Source organism: Fomitopsis serialis (assembly GCF_022376445.1).
Source record: "Fomitopsis serialis strain Sig1Antser10 chromosome Unknown B0H18scaffold_9, whole genome shotgun sequence".
NCBI classification, from domain to species: domain Eukaryota; kingdom Fungi; phylum Basidiomycota; class Agaricomycetes; order Polyporales; family Fomitopsidaceae; genus Fomitopsis; species Fomitopsis serialis.
This window is the reverse complement of record NW_025954969.1, coordinates 294,024-312,569: the sequence shown is the minus strand read 5'-3', so window position 1 is coordinate 312,569 and position 18,546 is coordinate 294,024. Positions and strand designations below refer to the sequence as shown.

The 18,546-nt window shown below is 56.2% G+C and overlaps 5 protein-coding genes across 5 annotated transcripts; 3 read left to right on the top strand and 2 right to left on the bottom strand.

Annotated features, from left to right (window-relative positions):
- Window positions 1-414: 414 nt before the first annotated feature.
- B0H18DRAFT_672552 (uncharacterized protein) lies at window positions 415-1,479 on the bottom strand. The gene is made up of 2 exons (XM_048039094.1): window positions 1,445-1,479; window positions 415-1,379 (listed from the first exon to the last, which is right to left on the bottom strand). Exon 2 carries the CDS (start codon window positions 1,243-1,245, stop codon window positions 598-600), a length of 648 nt encoding a protein of 215 aa, XP_047897589.1. The 5' UTR covers window positions 1,246-1,379; window positions 1,445-1,479; the 3' UTR covers window positions 415-597.
- A 3,416-nt stretch (window positions 1,480-4,895) lies between these two features.
- On the top strand, window positions 4,896-6,014 carry B0H18DRAFT_984796 (uncharacterized protein). The gene is made up of 3 exons (XM_048044695.1): window positions 4,896-5,235; window positions 5,292-5,510; window positions 5,565-6,014. The coding sequence occupies exons 2-3, from the start codon at window positions 5,330-5,332 to the stop codon at window positions 5,852-5,854; spliced, it is 471 nt and encodes a 156-aa protein (XP_047897588.1). The 5' UTR covers window positions 4,896-5,235; window positions 5,292-5,329; the 3' UTR covers window positions 5,855-6,014.
- Window positions 6,015-7,223: 1,209 nt separating this feature from the next.
- B0H18DRAFT_870933 (uncharacterized protein) lies at window positions 7,224-9,345 on the top strand (the record flags this gene model as incomplete). The annotated part of the gene is made up of 4 exons (XM_048040130.1): window positions 7,224-7,744; window positions 7,827-8,343; window positions 8,443-8,710; window positions 8,996-9,345. 4 exons carry the CDS (start codon window positions 7,224-7,226, stop codon window positions 9,343-9,345), a joined length of 1,656 nt encoding a protein of 551 aa, XP_047897587.1.
- A 496-nt stretch (window positions 9,346-9,841) lies between these two features.
- On the bottom strand, window positions 9,842-16,381 carry B0H18DRAFT_1115596 (ATP-binding cassette transporter; the record flags this gene model as incomplete). Its single annotated transcript, XM_048033286.1, has 35 exons — window positions 9,842-9,988; window positions 10,052-10,118; window positions 10,176-10,231; window positions 10,282-10,348; window positions 10,405-10,538; window positions 10,594-10,667; window positions 10,727-10,940; window positions 10,991-11,122; window positions 11,182-11,226; window positions 11,284-11,426; window positions 11,478-11,508; window positions 11,559-11,680; window positions 11,732-11,776; window positions 11,830-12,066; window positions 12,116-12,154; window positions 12,202-12,237; window positions 12,294-12,306; window positions 12,359-12,431; window positions 12,486-13,023; window positions 13,074-13,139; window positions 13,192-13,291; window positions 13,341-13,396; window positions 13,446-13,476; window positions 13,524-13,937; window positions 13,990-14,051; window positions 14,109-14,115; window positions 14,169-14,262; window positions 14,315-14,334; window positions 14,387-14,476; window positions 14,530-14,556; window positions 14,608-14,741; window positions 14,794-14,844; window positions 14,903-15,196; window positions 15,246-16,125; window positions 16,181-16,381. The coding sequence occupies 35 exons, from the start codon at window positions 16,379-16,381 to the stop codon at window positions 9,842-9,844; spliced, it is 4,740 nt and encodes a 1,579-aa protein (XP_047897586.1).
- A 423-nt stretch (window positions 16,382-16,804) lies between these two features.
- B0H18DRAFT_984773 (prim-pol domain-containing protein) lies at window positions 16,805-18,546 on the top strand. Its single transcript, XM_048044694.1, has 7 exons — window positions 16,805-17,101; window positions 17,152-17,537; window positions 17,587-17,815; window positions 17,868-18,129; window positions 18,182-18,278; window positions 18,300-18,301; window positions 18,332-18,546. The coding sequence occupies exons 1-7, from the start codon at window positions 16,847-16,849 to the stop codon at window positions 18,346-18,348; spliced, it is 1,248 nt and encodes a 415-aa protein (XP_047897585.1). The 5' UTR covers window positions 16,805-16,846; the 3' UTR covers window positions 18,349-18,546.

Sequence of the window (18,546 nt, the reverse complement as noted above, 5' to 3'; positions counted from 1 at the left end):
TCCAGCATACAGCTCGAGCTTCCTAGTTTCCCGGGTTGACGGTGTTTGGTAGATGAATGGGAGGTAGCCACCACACGCTGCCCGACGTCATAGCGACTTCCTCTTGCTCGAATACTATAGCATGGATCTTGCGCCAGTCGGCCCTTACTATCCTCGCGAGAATGACCTGTACCTACGAGAATCGCGGCAGCACAAATTGCGTAGCTGTCGACCACAGAACGAGGGCATCCATGAAACAGAGGTCGGTGACTCGGAGCTCGAAGCATAGCGCTAGTGGCGGTGTCGGAGAGAAGGCGTGCGTGCGACGACAAACCCACACCACACGCGTACTCGTCCTAGATGCAGGGAGGTCGGATGGTCGAGATGGACGAGGGCTCGGTGGAGGACGACGGTGGATGTCTATAGCACGTAGTTAGGCCGCCGAGACTCAATGAAACACTTACAAATGTCGAACGCGACTCGACGTGATTCTACTCGACTTGCTTTGCACCCGCGACCGCAGTTGTCGCGTCTAAGTGCCGAGGTCGGGACAGCGAGGCGAGAGAGAGAGCGAGAAGTGGGGATTCGATTCGATAGACGGGCAGCTCAGCCCAGTACTTAATACACGCGAGAGATTCTAGAAGCATGGAAGAGCGAGAGAGATAAAAAGGTAGAAGACTGCGAGGGAGAGACGCGGCGAGCTTGCGATGGTTCGAAAGGAAAGAGACGCGCGAGCGCATGACAGATCGGGAAGGAATAATACCTAATAAGGAAAGTACCGTACAGCAGGCATATGGACACCCTCCTGGGCGACGGACGTCCGTTGAGTCCCCTTCCGGCGTTGTACAACGATCCCTTGTCTCGGTACGAGGTTGGCAGCACGCACGCGGTGCTATTTGCTAATCGCGACCTGGTCCCCCAGCAGGTGCGGCACTCGTCGTCGCGGCGCTCGTCTCGTCCTACTAGCGGGTCCGCGTCGCAGCCTTCCGGTTCGTCGCGAGCGCGCCGGTAGAGTCGAGCGTACTGTAGGGAATTGTAACGAAAAAGAAAAAGAAAAGCGTGGGACGAGTTTCCCTTCCACAGCGGCGGACTCGGGAAGTGCGCAAGAAGCGCACACAGGGTTACGAAAGCGGCTCGCACCCGAGGATGAGTCGAACTCATGACCATGTCAAGTACTGTCCACTCGGTGTCGCAACTGGAATCGGGTTTAGTCCAGCAGGCAACATCACTCACCTTCGATGCCAGTGCATGGTCCGCGGGTAGCATTGAACTCTACCACACTGCAGGTCAAGCCCTGGATCGACGCGTCTCTTCTAGGTCATCGCACAACTGCTGTCTTCTGCTGTGGACTCTGTGGTTGCTACCGCAAGTTCAGGCTGGTCCGATCAAGCTCGAAGTCGCTATACATGGGACACCGCTGGTCAGCTCACACATTATGCTACAGCACATCGCTTGCACTGCTTACACTCCAAATTTTGAAGACGTCCGCGGACAGCCAGCTGTATTAGGGTAGTCTTGCTGTGAGAGTGGAACTGAGCCGCATTAGCATCAACTCTGGAACTGTAAGCCAGCAACCAATAGGCGAGAACAAGTACCCACCACTCGAAGGCAACTCACGGCAGGCGCAACTTTGAGACAGCTCATTAGCAGTACTATGCCTCGGGTCCATCGTGTCGCCGTCAAATGCAAAGTACAATTGTGTCGCTGGGATAGTTGTGGTCCAGTTCATCCGAACTCATGGTGCAATGCCCTTCACAAGAGCCACCACCGACTACACGGGCTGCTTCTTGCTATGTGCCGGGTCCCTGCGCATCGAGGGCACTGCTGGACCCGAGAGGATTGACTGGGCCTCTGGGATACAGCATCCCGCTTTACTCACCGTCGTACACTGGGTCGCGCTGCAAGACCAAGGATTCCGCCACCCTGACATATGGACACCGGCCGTCGAATAGAAGGTCCAGAGACGACCGTGAACAGCGCGAAGACCACGAGTTTCATCTGCAACACATACTCAACTGTCGGGCACGAACATGTCGAACGCAAGCAGTATCGACGACACTGCGCCCAAGGTCATACTGGACAAATTCGAGCGTGTCAGCGATACTGTGGGCTGTATAGCGTCGACTTCGTACCTTTATGTTACAGTACCCATTATTGCGGCAGTGGGGGTTGGAGAACCCGGTCGAGTAGGTTCATGGGCAGCTGAACCGCGATTTGGCGTTTGGCCACGTGTAACCCTATCGCATGGGCATCACGTAGGTATGGCGAATCCTTTCATTTGCAGAATTCAGTAGGTCGGGCTCCCCTGCCATGTTGAAGGACGTCGCAGATGTGTCGCCGACTTGCAGCCACCTCACTGCAGTCCCCGTGATTTTGCGTGGTTCGGTACGCAACATTGCGAGTATAAGGCACTACTTTTCATACAAGAGAAGAATCCAACGCCGTCACCACCCAGCGATGCATCGATGAGTTTGAAGAGCAGTGAGGAGGGGGCCTTGAGCTGGAGGGGGCAAGAGCTCGTGGCGAGAGGGTTATTGCTGGCGTGACCGTGACATAATCGCGTTGTGTAACGCCCAAGTGACGCCTAGTCGCAACGGATCCCTCCTCCCTGAGTCCCTCCTCCTGATGGTGAGACCCGAACGATCTCTCCACTGAGTACTAAATATTACTGAACGCTGCATGCTGATCACCGTATATGCGCCATTTTAATCGCCTACCTCGCACCTACTACTCGAAGGCACCATACCGGGCCTGAAGGCCAGACCTCCAGTCAACGGCTCGGACCCATACTTCCTACCATACACGCTGCAGCTTTGTTTACATACAGAGGACTCGGCACTCGCAGGCAATAACAGGATTAAATTAAAACCCTACAGAAGCACCAAGAAGACCACGCCGCCAGCAGGAGCAGGAGCGCGGCTCACTGCTTGCAGTCCGCGAAGCCGATGTCGCCGTAGCCCGTCCAGAACGGCTTGCACACGCGGCGCAGGCCCTCCTTCTCGATGTCGAACAGTGTCTGGACCTCCTCCGGCGCGAGGTCGACGATCTTCATGTTCGCGACGATCCGCTCGGGCGTCACCGACTTCGGGATCACTGCACACACACAGCGTCACGTCAGAACAAACCGGAGGGTACAGGGAAGGGACACTGCACGCACCGTTCACACCGGGGCGGTTCGCGTGGAAGGAGACGAGGATGTTGTGCGGCGTGACGCCGTGCTTCGCCGCGATCTCGTTCACGACGGGGTGCGCGCCGAGCGGGGCGTTGTCCGAGCCGAGCGGGGAGTACGCCGTGACGACGATGCCCTTCTCCCTGCACAGCGCGACGAGCGGCTCCTGCGTGAGGCTCGGGTGGCTCTCGAGCTGGTTCACCGCGGGCACGACGGACGCGACCTCCAAGAGCTCCCCGAGGAACGGCGCGCTCACGTTGCTCACGCCGATCGCGCGCACCTTGTCCGGGTGCGCTTTGAACACGGCCTCCATGCCCTTCCACGTGTCGAGCCAGTTGAGCGTGCGGTCGGGCTTGCCGCCCTTCATCGGGCACGGCCAGTGCATCAGCCAGAGGTCGAGGTACGGCGTCTCGAGCGCGGCGAGCGACTTCTGGAGCCCCGCGAGCGGGTCGGCGTGCTCGGAGTTGTTGAGTTTCGTCGTGAGGAAGATCTCCTCGCGGGGTACGCCGGAGCGCTTGATGCCCTCGCCGACTTCGCGCTCGTTGGCTGGTCCGGGTGTGCGGTTAGACGGGTCGCGAGCAGACGAGCGGGAGGAGCGCACCGTATGCTTGGGCGGTGTCAATGTGCCTGTAGCCGTTTTTGAGCGCGACCTCAACAGCCTTCTCTACCGCACCCGGAGCAGATTTCCATGTCCCTGTTACGGAGATCGCGCGTTAGTCTTCGCATTGACTTGGGAGGCTCTGTAAGCGAGGCGCGGACGCGTCTCGCACTCCGTCTGCCTGGGTTTTCGTTCACTGGGACTTTTCACCACGCCTACGCGGACAACGCAACCTGGATATATGCGGTGCTCGTCGGACGAAGCGCGACACGCGTCTGTGTCTCGTCCTGCGAGCGGGCCGGGCCTGAGAGACACATACCGAGACCAAAGGTGGGCATCTGAGCACCAGTGTTGAGCGTGACATACTTTGAGGCAGGCATTTTGTGGATTGAACAATTTCAGAGGTAGATAGAGTCGAGCGAGGCGAGTGTGCGGGAGTAACGGCGGGGAGGTCGAGGAGGTCGAGGAGATTTATAGGAGGACGGAGGCCGGGCCTCCGTATCTCGTACCTAGCCGAATGGAGCAAGTATGGGCAGATTATCCAGCACAGTACTCAGCTATCCAAGTCCCGCAGGTCCGAGTCGATGGTGGCAGCGATAAACGGGAGGCCCATCCGACGTCATAGTACTTACTTCGGCTCGGACCCAATTTCATGAAGCCGCGACTTAACCAGTTGCATTCGAGTCACCGAGTAGGCTTGATCAGAGTGCCAGCCAGCAGCGCAGAACGTGTAGCTTTCTCGGGACGGAGGACTCGGACTTGAGAGGAGGCCGAGTCAGGCACTGGGTCGGAGGAAAGGGACGAGGAGGCCGCGGCTTGTGATCTGCAGATAAACGCGGTGAATCTCCGCGACGCCCAGATTACTCCGGAAAACGCCCGAACAGCGATCACCATTGTTACGTAAGTATCACTGTATGTTCGACTTGCATATTAGTACCCAGATACTACCTCACAAGCAGGTACTCATTACCACTCGCCGTTAATTGTCTGACAATCAGTGCGGCTGGCTGCGTACTCGCATTCAGCTACAGACCTGGTTATGTTCACGAAGATCTAGATATCTGAGCCCGCTGGCGACCTCGACGGCCTCCTACGGATTTGGGCTGCACAACACATTCTTGAGCGCGGTGGCGCATCCATAACCTCTCACAGAGGAGAGTTCCACGCGACGGTCTTCGCTGCGATAATCAGCACCTCGCCGTGGCACGCGTTCGAGGTGCGGTATAACGAACCCAGCGCGCCTCGGACACTGGCCATCCTCCGTTGATGCGCGAACTCCACGCCATGGTCCATGGTCGCGACGCCCGAGATACCGCCCTCGCAATCATGCAGGCAACGATCGGGCACGCTGCTCTCGACCGCGAGGTTGACTTCGCGCCTTTCGTGGAGAAGCGCGCGGTGGTGCGCCGCAGCGGCCGCCACAAACGCAAAGTCCAAGCCCGCCTCCTCCTCCACTCGCATGTCGGCGTGCTGGGCATACGAGCGAGCCGTGAGTCTGCCCATGTCCCGCAGCTGGTCGTTGCCCCGTTGACGTCGGAGAGCCAGCTAGCAGAGCAGTACCCCGATAACGCGCACGACGCCATATGCATGCTCGCCCCTGTCGTTCTTACTGTGGGCGATCGAGCGGTATCTGCGGGCCCAGGGCGCACCGACTTTCGTCCTATCTAACTTACATGGCTCTCGGGACCTCGCATCACGCGAAGCAGGGCCCCCACCCGGCGGCCATCCTGCCCCTCGCGTTTCTTGCGTTCTCAGACGTCGACGGTGCGCGCCCACCGTTCCGCAGCGTCATCATACTCTCATTGAAACCTGTTCCAGGCTCGCAGGGAACGCAGCATGTCGCCACAGGAGCGCTGCACACCTTCCGGGCGCAGCTCTGCCACGCGTCCCTCGCGATGCTCCTTGCGCCCCTCGAGGCAGGCATACAGCGTCGGGAATCCGACGTCGCGCGATGTGCCGACGGCCACTTCCGGCGTGCTTTCTACCAGATTGGGCCTGTGATCGTTGACTCGCCGTCCGCGTCAGCACTGCCAGTGGGTGATGTGGGTGATGCTAACAGCGAGGGCGATTTCGAGATGATGCCTGAGTTGGTTGCCAGTGCCATGTAGTTGCCATGTAGTACTGTACCGTTACGGCCGTTCCGTGCGGTGGCGTACAGTGCATGACGTGTCACGGTCAAGTGGATGCGTCTGGGCCTGCCGCACTGCTCCCTTGCCCTGTGACTCTGTTTTGTCCCATTTACTCTGCTGAGTCGCGCGTACTTCAAAGGTTCCCACTTCAGTAACACCGACATCGACAGATCGCACAAGAATCCGCCTGCGGAAACCCCCGGAGCCGCCTAAGTAAAGTAAGGAGTACTGTCCCCGTTCTGAGCGTTGTGGTGGAAGCGTTGGGCTTTGACTGCGTGGCGTTGGGCGTATCACGGTGAGCATGTCTGTATATGCCCTTCAAACGAGACTGCTAACGACGATCTCAGGCAGACTCACGCCAGGTCTGGTCTTCTTCTCAAACATGTCAGGAATATTTTTATGTATCACCAGGGGACCACTCCTCCCTCCGTCTAAGGTGTCTTAGCGTCTGCCTAGCCTGAGAAGCCTCCAATGCTTTCAGGAACCGCGAGAACAACAAAACATGCACAATGAAACCATCCTGGTAGGACTGACTCGTATCCTGGGTAGGCTACGCGGCCATGTAATCATCTTCCATCCTTGACTCATACCTATCCGACACCCAGACTCAGAGGTATGCGCTCTTCCTCATTGTGATAGTAGGATACGGTTTCTGGTTGCAGAAATGATAGCCCCGAAACAGGCGTGGTTGTGGCACCGTGAGGGTGAGGCGACTCCGTAGCCTTGCCGCTTGGAGGTCAGAGATGGAGAGAAGCCAAGGGAGCACATATCGGGTTCAGGTACGGCTCGACATTCTGTGTTGCGGAACATTGCCAACCTTATCCACGGCGCCCGCAACTGCAGCTGATTCAAGACTCATGGTAGCCTCGTGCGGCATTGGACAACATGGCCCGAAAGTTGACATGGAAGCCAGAACATGCGGCGTAGCTTCAAATCATGAACCATGTGAACACACAAGGCCTTGCGCAGGTAACGATACCTCAGGGTTGGCCCGTACAGTCAGGCACTGAGGAAGGTCATGGCAGAAAGCACGCCCGTGTTGGCAGGAGTCTAGGCTGGACATGGGCTAATAGAACTTTTATGTGCAACGGCGTACGTATATGTAGGCTATGTGGCTGCTGACAGGTTTCGAAGCACTTGCAATTCCAAGACTGCCGCTCCGACAGACACGCGTAGTAGGAAGGTTTGATTGCTCCATGACATCGCTCCAGAGAAGTGGTTCTCTTGTCTGATGGGCATTCACATATGAACTGCCTTCGGACACGCGGGGTACTGGCATGGCAGGCGAGGATACTACCTGTATATATACTGGTAATGAGACAGGGCTTGCTCCAAACCTACCGCGGCAATGCCAACTCACAAGTGGAATCGTGCCACCACATCACGCCTCCAACAGTATGTCCTATCTCTTCTGACGGCAACCCTTCTCGCTGCCATTCTCCCAGCTGCCAGTGGTGCGCCGGCCGTCTTACTTGAACGCATCGTTGCTACCAGGTCTTCGGGTGCATGCCCCGAAGATGCCGCTATCATCTACAGCCTGGCCAGCTACCTCGTCAGCAACTATGCTATCCATGTCGGCACCGTCTTCCTTGGTGCAGACACCGGACAGGATACAGAATGGGTGACACGTCGTGACGCATGGGTCTATAGTCTGTGGCTGGCGGCGATTTCACTCTTCCTGCCTTATTTTTCGCTCGCCAGGACGCTCATCCTCATTGTGCAGAAGTCGAGATGTGGCAGCAATGGCCTTCTCGCGGCACTTTACCACGGCGCACTCCTCGTCGTCGTCAGAGACCCGCAGTGGGAGCCTGCTGCAGATGAGCCTAGCGTCGTTTACACTCGGCTACCTCAAGGTTTTACATTGGACGAGTGAGTCCCTCAGTTGAAACGCAGTTTACTTGAGACATGTCAGAATTGGCTAACCGTGACTTGTCGGCGCTAGGGGCGACAGCACAAGGGTGACGACACAGACGGCCACCATCGTGCTTGATGCACACGAAACGCACGCTTACCGGCCAGTGGACCACGATGAGCATTATCTGCACGGTATGGCACGCCCCACGGTTGGTTATAGGCTCGCGGTACCGCAGCGCAAGAGCTACACCCAGATCTTGATCCGCGATCATCTCGAGGACACGACAGAACTACGCGTGCATCATCGCACGGGTACCGTCGGCGCAACGCTGTCGATCATCCAGATCGTTGCTGGATCCTACAGCCTATACATCTCGTGGTTGAGCCAGGTTCCCACCTGGGGATACGCATCATACGGCCTAACCGTACTCCCGTATGTTGTCATGTCCATCATCAACCTCGTTTGCGCAATCTGTGTCGACAGCTATGCATGCGCTCAGCTTCTCCGGACGCCCATTTTGGAGGAGTCTCTCCTGCGACGGGAGTGCACCGAATCTCAGCCTTCGGCTTACGATGGGACCATTGGTACGGTGCGAGAAGAAAGCCGTCCCGCCGTCCTGAAGGGGTCCCTGCGACAGAGGGGCTCCGATGCTCTGGATTCGGAGAACGACACTGGGCTGAACAGTTGTACGTTGCGAGAAGCAAGCGTTCAGGCCGCCGACGTCGAATCCCCCTACGTTGCAGTTGGGATGCACGTAGAAACTCGGGACGATGTTGATGGACAACCACAGAAATACATCGTCGTGACTCCTGCCAGTGGGCAAGATCGGTACGACGAGCCTCCTAGGAGGAAAGAGTACCGTCTCATCCGAGAGAAGAAGATAGAGAGTTTTAACAGGTTCAGCCACGTGCCTGTGCTCAGCGAACTACTGGTCGGACCAATGGAGCCTTCTCTACGCCGGGGCTGGATGTTGTATTATGGTTTGTACTGAACTCGTGATACGTCGGTTCATATACTTTGTACTGAATTCTCGTTCACAGACTTGAACGGAACATATTTTGGTGCCTTGGCTCGATGGCTGCATCGACGCACTGGCTGGGACCTCCTTTCAGCTACAGACGAGCCTGAGGTCATCGAGGCCCCGGGCATGGGCCGCTCGGACGGCTCGCCCCCTGTGCAGTTCATACTATCTGCAATGAGCCACACCGGTGTTCCACTGGAAGATGAATTGAGGGAGGTGGAGCTGCGCACAATGCCTACCTCAGCGATCCGTTGGATATACGCCTTTCAGGCAGCTGCCATAGCCTTGCCTACCGCGGTGATTGGCGCTTTGACCGGCTTTCATCCTCAGCAAAGCACCAAGACCCAAAGGGCATGGATCATAGCGTGGATGGTGGCTGACGTTTTGGCGTCCTTATTCACCTCGATCTACTGGACCGTATGGATTCGCTGGAACCCGGTCGAGGTGTTAAGTCGGGGCAAACCGTTCGCGTGGTCAACTATGCGCTACTCGGCCTATATCAATATGGTGGTGGCGGGGATAGGCGGCTTTGTGATGGTAGTGAAGATGTTTCTACAGGACCATGACTATGGGCATCAGACATGTTCCCTGTAGATATACTCTGGAGTCTGCAAGGGACGCAAGGACTCGATGCCACATGTCTCCTGGGGCCGTGCTGTTAACGCAAGATCTTGGCAAAGTGGTACATACAATCCCATAGCTAAATATCCTCCACGTGTCGAGAGACAAGTCTGTGAATAGACCAATTACTAGAAGACCCAGTGTGGCCGAGTCGTACATTGGTGAATACTGGTGGAGAGGCCGACTATCGGTGGTGCACAGTGAGGCAATCTTGGGGGTCGCTGCACTGGATACTAGCTGCTAAGTACACACTCGAGCTCAGGCATGGATGCTCCTGAAGATGCTGAAACGGATCTGCCGCGTGTACGACTGCCTATGGAGAGTGCTCGATTGTCAATGCGCGACAACGTGATCGGTACCATGCTCTAGCGACTTAGCACCACAGACAGGAACAATACGTAGCTTGCTCTACTCTAGTCAATCAGTACACCGAGCGTCATCAATCTACCATGAGTGCGGCGACCCTCTTTTATTGTACGCCCGCCAGCTTTTTCAACATCGCGAACTCGCTCTTCCCCGTGGCCTTGCAGAGGCTGTGGAATTTTGACGACGGGTTTGCCAGCAGCACCGCGGGCTTATCAAACTCGGCGATTCGGCCCTGCTCGAGGAGCATGACCTGCGGTATCGATATCTCGTGTTAGGACGTTGCGCGAAAAAGGAGGGGAGGGAGGGCACGTACCCTGTCGTAGTCTATCACGGTACGTAACCGATGTGCGATCGTGAGGAGCGTGCTCTCTGCGAACTCCCTGCGGGTACAGGTGGACGGTGAAAAGTGGACTTCTGTTCAGAGGGCGATCACTTACTGTCTTATAGTCTTCCCAATCAGTTCGTCTGTAGCGTAGTCTACGCTCGCGGTAGCCTAAACGAAATATGAACCAGAAAAATCACGCAGATCAGCAGACAGCTTACCTCGTCCATCAGCAGCACCCTTGAGCGCTTGAGGATGGCGCGAGCCATGCAGAGCAGTTGCTTTTCACTGTGGTGCTATGATCAGCCAGAGTCAGATAAGACGATGTAGGAGTTCGTGCATACCCGGTGGAGAAGTTGTCGCCGCCTTCCGAGACGGACGAGTCGAGATCGCGGAAAACATTCGCGTTGACCATCTCGGGATCTTCGGACGGGACATCGCTTGCTGGGATGAGATGCACGCGACGAAGTGCCTCGTACTGCAGAACATACTGCGTCAGCTGAAGGACTTACTCGCACCGGGGTGATACGCACGATCTCAGCGTCCTCGTACTCATTGAACACATCCAGCGTCGACCTCAGCGTCCCGCTCAAGATCGTCGGATCCTCTGCAAATGCGTAATAAGTAACCAAGCGCTCCACGACTCGTCAAGCAGGTGAAGCTCACGCGGGATGATCGTCAGCTTGCTCCTCAGATCCGTCAAGCCCATCTTCGCGATGTCCAAGCCATCCACGAGGATGCGGCCCTCGACGGGCTCCACGAAGCGGAAGAACGAGAGCGCGAGCGTGCTCTTGCCCGAGCCCGTCCGCCCGAGCACGCCGATCTTCTCTCCAGGTGCGATGGTGAAGTTCAGGTTGTGTAGAACATCCGGGAGGTCGGGCTGCGCGCGAATGAGTAACACGGGCGAATTAGAAGAAGGGTAAGACACACTGCATAGCGGATGACGAGGTTCTCGCAGTTAATAGCGCCTTTCTCGGGCCAGGAGGCGGGAGGACGCGGCTCAATGAATTCAGGAGGTTCGCGTGGGAGCTCGGAAAACTCCTTGATACGCTCTACGGCAACCTGCGTCGCGAATGCATTTCAGTGCGAGCTCGGTATTGATTTACACTATGCAAGCTTACCATAGATTGCTCGAGCCCGACGAATCGTCGTACGAGGAAGAGGAGCTACGAAGCGCATTAGTTCATCTCGAATCGGAGGGGAAAGCGAACATCATCACTCACGTCGTTCAGAATGGTCGAGGAGAACGCAAGGGCCATTCCGGCCAGCGATGCCGTGATACCGGGCGTCAGTACGCATACAAAGGCAGTCACTCCGACAACAGCGCTGGAGAGGAGGTTGAAACGGGCAGACAACCATCGGTTCACTGCGAGATCGTGAGAATAGGTCAGTCATGATATAGAGACGGATAACGTACCACCCCACATCCAGTAGTACGGGTTGGTGTTCTGGTGGTCGTGGGTCAATGGGCGAAGACGAGTACGAACTGAAGACGAACAGTGTCAACGCATCGCAGCATGTCTCTCATAAACTTCGTGGAAGCTCCGAACGCTCGGAGGACCGTCACGCCCGCAATAGTCTCGCCGTAAATGGAGTACAAAGGCGAGCGAGTGACAGAGTCTGCGAGTCAAATATGAGTTTGATTGCTAACACCGTACTGTGCATGCGTACCAAGTCGCCGCATGTCCCGAGATGTTTGTCCGTAAACCTTGCCAACTGCGCTTCGCCTTGAGTATGCGGCATGGCTACATTGAAATGAAGTGACCCACCGCTGTAGTACAGACTTCCAAAGATGAAAGCCGCCAACAAGAAGGGCAAGCCTCCGATGTACGTGATCGTAAGGAACGTCGTGGTGGCAGACAAGGTGTAGGCAACGCTGCGTCCGAAGTTGTCGGGAAGATTGCTATCAACGCCCTCAAAGTCCTTTCCAAAGCGGTTGAGCAGTCGGCCACGAGAGACCGTATCGTGGAAACGGATGTTGGCGAAGAGAACGCCCTCGAGAAGTCCTGACAAGGTGTTAGACGAAGACGTGCGCGTGGCATATAAGAGGCGTACGCTGATAGAGGACAGTTGACGCGTGGATACCACCGTGGTCTGTACAAAGTCGTTAGTGAGAATCACGGCGAAGATAGCAGGCTTACAAATAACGATCCAGCGGATAGTCTGGAGGATTACGCCTTGAACAACGTGTTAGAATCATAAACGGATAGGGCAATTAACCTGAGATAAATACCAGCTCCAGTGATCTGAGAAAGACATGTCAGAATTGATTAAGCTGAGCGTAAAGCCTAGACGTACTGCCGCATAGATAGCAATGTAGAAGGATGGAGGTCTTGGTTCGTCTGTTTCAAGCGCCGAGCCCGTCCAGATACTGTTGTGAGAGAGTTCAGGTCGACGAAAGCCCCGCCGCCAACGCGTCACGCACCGTAGCCAACCATTTTCAGCAACGGGACTGAGTGCTGCGAGCAGTAGTGCCACGCCAAACATGATCCAGTACAGATAACCACCGCAAGCGTCGATGTACGTCATCCAGATATCCTTGCCAATGCGACCGACAGCACGCTTCTCCTCTTCGATGAGCTTGCGCGGTGCCTTCCGTTCCTCTGGCTTTACCTCAGTCTCAGAGGTAGCGGCAGTAGAGGTATTCTCCAAGGAGTGCCCTCCGCTCTCGTCGGATGACTCCTTCTCGGAGACTAGTTCCTCTACGTCTGCTACTGTCGTCTCTTCTTTGTCATCATTTGCATCAGCAGCCCCGGATTGGACGAGCGTGTTCAGCACACCAGACGACCGGAACGTGTCCCGATCGCCCTGGAAAGCGACTCGGCCATTGTCGAGAGCAACAATGTAGCTTGCACCCGGTGCACAAAGCTGTACATGGTGTGACACCAGTATCAAAGTACGACCGCGCATCAGGTCACCTTGTAGACATTCGTTGTAGAGGTGATGGGCAGTATGGGCGTCGACTAGGGGATCGGGTCAGTAATAGGTACCGCGATGTCCATTGGGAACTCACCCGCAGAGAGAACGTCATCCAACAGAAGGACCGAAGCACGCGAGTATACCGCACGTGCGAGCGACACTGCATACATGTCTGAGGCGTCATCTTCTGACGTCGAATCGGATGAACCCACCTCGAGCTTTCTGGCCACCAGACAGGTTTACACCACGTTCACCGATCTCCGACATGTCTCCGTCCTCGAGGATCTTGAAGTCGCTGACTAGAGCGCAGACCTATGCCGACCCTGTGAGATACGTCATGATGGAAGACTTGGCACAGTACCTCAAGAGTTCGCTGATAGCGTTCCTCGACATACGGGAGGTCGAATAGGATGTTCTCTGCAGAGGCATGAGCACCCAAGAGGACAAAGAAAGGTAGCCTACCCACCTCTGATTGAAGCGTTACGAAGCCAAGCACTCTGTTACGAAGTGAGCTATAATCCTCCCATCGACCGAATGAGCATACCTGAGGGACATATGCACACACGCCCTTCACGACCCACTCCTCCTCAGGCACAACCTTGCCCGCGAAGGAAGCGATCGCATCAGGCGGCGAGCGCGGACAAGTCAACTGGCCAGCGAGCACATCCGCTTCACCAAGGAGCGCAAGCAAAAGCAAAGACTTGCCACTTCCGAGCTTACCACAAATCAGCGAAAGCTCGCCTACCGGGAAGTCGATGCTCAGATCAAGGAGCACGAATTTCTGCTTGGGGGTCGACGCAGCAGAGGGGGTAGCGCTTGCGCCGCGGACACGGTCCTGAGGCCAAGTGATCGTCGCGTTTTGCAACGTGATAGCCTGCGACTGCTGGCTCAGGGGTTCGACGACTGCTACCTCGGCGCCGTGCAGATACTTCTCAATACGACGCATGGACACCATAGACTGTCGAAAGGAGTTAATAGCTTGATTGCAAGTAATCGCCGCGCATACCCACCTGAAGCATGTTGATGAAAGTCTCCGGAAGCGCATTCAAAGCGAATTTCAGCTCGTTGAACACTGCGCATGGGCGGATGAGTTCATGCGGATATCTTTTCAATGTCTGATGGGGCTTACCGCTGATCTGTAGGGCATATAAATCAGATAATGCCAGAAGTAATCATAGAAAGTACTTACGGAAGTGAACGCGATGGAAGGCGTCAGAACCTGTCCACGAACAACGGCGAAGTGCCAAAAAGACACCAGCGCGACAATAATCGGAGAAGCACCCCTAAACCACACCGTTAGCCCACACACCCCAAACCCTACCCACATAACCATACCATATGGCGTTGAAGATAACCTACCGGAGGATTCAGAACCAGTCACGATTGCCACAAGCAGAAGTCACGTACCTCAATATGGTAGTTGAGCTTCTGGTACCTCAATTCCTTCGCCCGAATCTTCATGACTCGTGCTTCGAAGCTGCGCTCCCATGCCATAAACTGATATGATATTCGTCAATACTCGAGGGATGCAGACGAAAGGTCAATCCTACCTTGAGCATACGGATACCACCAAGGATCTACGCGCCCGAGTGAGCAGACTAATCGTACAGGCTCTAACCGATACGAACCTCGTTCATCAAAGAAACACGCTCGTCACGCGCTTTCATCAAGCTATCCTGTGCCGAGACGACGACCTTGCTCGCGAAGTGGTTGAGCGGGAGCAACAAGCATGTCACCGCAAGTCCGATGAAACAAGAGACGCCTATGAGTAGCCATCAGCGAACCGCGTAATTCATGACGATGCGTGTGCGTACCAAGCAAGCTGTACAAGAATATCGTGCCGATAATGAGCTCGATGGGAGCATCTGAAGCACGCACGGTCATCTCCCGGTCCATATCAAGAGCTAACTTGAAGCCACATACCAAACAGCGTAAACAAGTGCCATGCGAATTCGCTGACGCGGTCCACATCCGTCGTCATCAGGGTCATGATCTGTGCCTTGCTCGAGAAATCGTCTTCGTCGCTCTTCGTCTCCCCGTTTTCGGTATTCGCACTGGCGGCGACACCGTTCTCGGCGGCCGCCGACTCAGGAGCGGGGCCAGCAGATGAGGCGATGTCCTTCCGCACAAGCGTTTTGGCGTACAGGATCGAGTTCAGCTGAACCTTGAAGCTGACCTGCAGGGTGGTCGTAGACAAAGACCACAGTTGTCCCGTGACTATATTTCATTCAGAAACTGAGATGGACGAATGGAGTCAAGTACTCACTGAGCTGAGTGAGGGCGTTCGCGAAGAACAACCCGCAGCAGTATGCCCATCCCCAACTGCGGTCTTTCCTCTCGGGATCCATCTCGAGGTAGCGCACGACACGCTGCAGGAAGTAGTGCGGCGTATAGAACAGACCGGCGACCGACATCGCGAGAACAACGACCGTCGTGACATTCCACAGGTTGACCCGCAGCAGACGATATCCCAGCTCCCAACCCCTGCCCGGGCGCACACGGAGGTGGTATTTCTTCAACGCGCCGCGCATGTTCCGGAAGAGCGTCGTCGCGCGCATGTCCGCAGGCACGATCGGCAGGTCGCCCGTCTCCAGGCTCTCCGCCGTGTTCCCGAGCATCACGACCTTGGTCGTGTACGAGAACAGCAGCGTGTCCCACACCGACGCGCCCGTGATCCCGCACACGTTGTCCTCGCTCGTGTTCGTCATCTTTGCGGTGACCTTCTCCGAGTAGATCTGCTCCGGTGGGAAGTGCAGCGGTGGTCCGCATGGGGTGGTCGCGACCAGGACGAGCGAGGCGATGTACAGCGCGAGGGTTGCGTAGAACAGGCCAAGCGGGACGCTGGAGGAGACGTATAGGCTGATGTCGACCAGCTCGGTGGACGGCAGGATGGATGTGGTGAACAGGAAGGCAGACGCAACGAACGTCAGGGCAGACAGGTGTATCATGGACTCAGCGTGCTCGTTGTCCTCTTGGCCCACCGAGCGCGCCGCCACTACGAGCGTGTAGAGTGCGAAGACGATGTGCAATGTGTGCACCGCGATGCTCGTCCGCTCGTCCTCAATGGCCGCCCAGCCGAGGCTAACGCATTGGACCATCAATATGGCTGCGAGGATGAACGAGAAGAACAACTTCCTCAGTCGCATCTAGCGCATGACATGAGTCCCGATATGCCTTGACAATGACATCTCTACGACGCACCGTGTGCCAGAACTCGTCTCCGTAGACCGGTGTCCCATCCACGAGATCCTCTGGCTTCGTCACATCGAACGGGTCCTGCTCTTCCTCCTCGGCGTCGAGATGGATCTTGCCTTCCTTGAGTTGCGAAAGCAGAAAGACCGTCAGACTGCATGCTGCGCTGACCGCGAGCACGACCGCGACCTCGAGTTGGTACTGCGGCATGGAGAAAGAGGGCAACAGTGGGCGTCCGAGCACGGTTTGAGGTCTACACTCCTTGTTATGACCAGTGAATATAAATTCCCGGCTCCGGCTCCGTCCCAGTCACAGGGGCGTTGCAGGGGCGGCAAGAAAAGCGGCAGCTAATAAACCGCATGGGCGATAAGCAAATTATGTAGAAGACGATCGAATCCGGAAGACCTACCGCCCTTCAGAGAGTCGAGCAAGATAGGAAATGGGAAGGTGGTGGTATTCTGTCAGTCGCACAGCGATTCCCCGGTGTTTCCGCTGGCCAACTCGCGAGTCGCATGCAGCGGTCCGAGAGAGGAATTTCCCCGATCTCATCTCGCATCAGCCCACGTGTACGACGCGTCCGGTCACAGCGTGACTCGACGCGTCCGAGTCCGTTTGGGAGCCCCACCTCGCTCACTTACTGCAAACTCCCCTCCGTCGATACGTCTCTATCGCACTATGGCTCAGGAAGAGGTGTCCCCGGAGATCATGCTCGCGTTTTATAAGCGGCTGTACCCCTACAAGTCTATCTTCGGCTGGCTGAACCATGAACACGTCCCAACAAAACGCTTCACGCATCGCGAATGGGCCTTCACTCTGCCGCCAGACACCTACGTCCGGTACCAGTCTTTTGCAGATGCTGACGACCTCAAGAAGCAAGTCTGTCAGTTGAATCCGACGCGGTTTGAGATAGGACCCGTCTACAGTGCGAAGGTGTGTTCAGCAACGCGTTTTCTTCCACTCGAGCTCACCGATTACCACAGCCCCGAGACCGAAAGACCGTCCGCGCTGCCAACTTTACACCCCAGCTCCGCGAGCTCGTCTTTGATATCGATATGACCGACTACGACGAAATCCGTACATGCTGCTCCGGCGCCGACATCTGCAAACGCTGCTGGGCTTTCATCGCCGCTGCCGTGGGCGTGCTAGATCGTGCCATACGTGACCAATTTGGCTACAAGCACCTGCTTTGGGTCTATTCTGGTCGGCGTGGTATCCACTTGTGGATCTCGGACAAGGAGGCGATGGAGTTGACCGATGAGCAACGGCGGGCACTAGTGGGCTGGCTGACGGTGATACAGGGGGGAAAGGAGATGCGTAAGAAGGTGAACGTGCGTCAGGGAACAAAGCCGCTTCCGCCAGGCATCCAGTGAGTGCTCTCAACTTGCGCGCTGCTCATAGTGATAACATCAGCGCAGGATGGCGCTGGAGCCCCTTGCAGAGCATGTGTTCGGCAACCTCATCCTCGAGGATCAAGACTGCTTTGCCCAAGAAGAAGGCTGGGAGATACTCCTACAACTCATTCCTGATTCCGATGTTGTCGAACGGTTACGTGCCAAGTGGGAGGCCAAGCCCGGACTCTCGTCGGAAGCGAAATGGGACGACCTCAAGAAGGAGGCAAAAAAGGCGGAAAAAGGCAAAGCAAAGGTGGGTTGCTCTTTCCCTTTCGCTGCACGATGCGTTTCCTAACAGTGACCAGGAAACCTTGAAAGCCGCAATGGAAGATATCGTACTACAGTATACATACCCACGGCTCGATGCTGAAGTCTCGAAGCATCGCAACCACTTGCTCAAGGCACCCTTCTGTGTGCACCCCAAGACAGGCCGAGTCTGCGTTCCCGTCGACCCCAGCGCCATCGACAGCTTCAGGCCCGAGCGCGTACCCACTGTGAGTCAGCTGCTGCGCGAGCTCGACGAGCTCGGGGCGAGCGCTGGAGGCGACACTGCGGAACATCACTCTGGTATGTGAATGAGCTGCACGCTGGTCGGACTGTGCTTGACGGCTGCCCATAGATTGGCAGAAAACGTCGATGAAGCCGTACGTTGAGATGCTCGACAGGCACGTCGCTGCGCTCATGGAAGAGGTGAGGCGCGCGAAGCGGGAGGCTGGCCCAGGTACGTTGGCAGATGATCTCACAGACCCCTTCCTCACATTGTTTTTTGCAGATCGAACGTGGTGAAGCTTGAAATACTCCTATGGAGTTGTATTTATATCACTGTTGTAGTGTTTTGTCAGCACGTTGTATTCTTCGCTGTCTAGCTGTCCGGTCGGTCTTCCCACATATTGTATCTGACGCATTTGCATTTGTACCAGTGCATGTCCCGCTGCCTAGTGGCACATAGCCGGCTGCCTCGGACGCCGGATGAATTGACCACGC

Coding starts and splice junctions, on each gene's coding strand:
- B0H18DRAFT_984773 (XM_048044694.1), top strand. CDS start 16,847: ATGGCTCAGGAAGAGGTGTCCCCGGAGATCATGCTCGCGTTTTATAAG. Junction 17,538..17,586: donor CCGCTTCCGCCAGGCATCCA/GTGAGTGCTCTC, acceptor ACATCAGCGCAG/GATGGCGCTGGAGCCCCTTG. Junction 17,816..17,867: donor CGGAAAAAGGCAAAGCAAAG/GTGGGTTGCTCT, acceptor AACAGTGACCAG/GAAACCTTGAAAGCCGCAAT.
- B0H18DRAFT_984796 (XM_048044695.1), top strand. CDS start 5,330: ATGCATGCTCGCCCCTGTCGTTCTTACTGTGGGCGATCGAGCGGTATC. Junction 5,511..5,564: donor TGCGTTCTCAGACGTCGACG/GTGCGCGCCCAC, acceptor AACCTGTTCCAG/GCTCGCAGGGAACGCAGCAT.
- B0H18DRAFT_672552 (XM_048039094.1), bottom strand. CDS start 1,245: ATGCTACCCGCGGACCATGCACTGGCATCGAAGGTGAGTGATGTTGCC.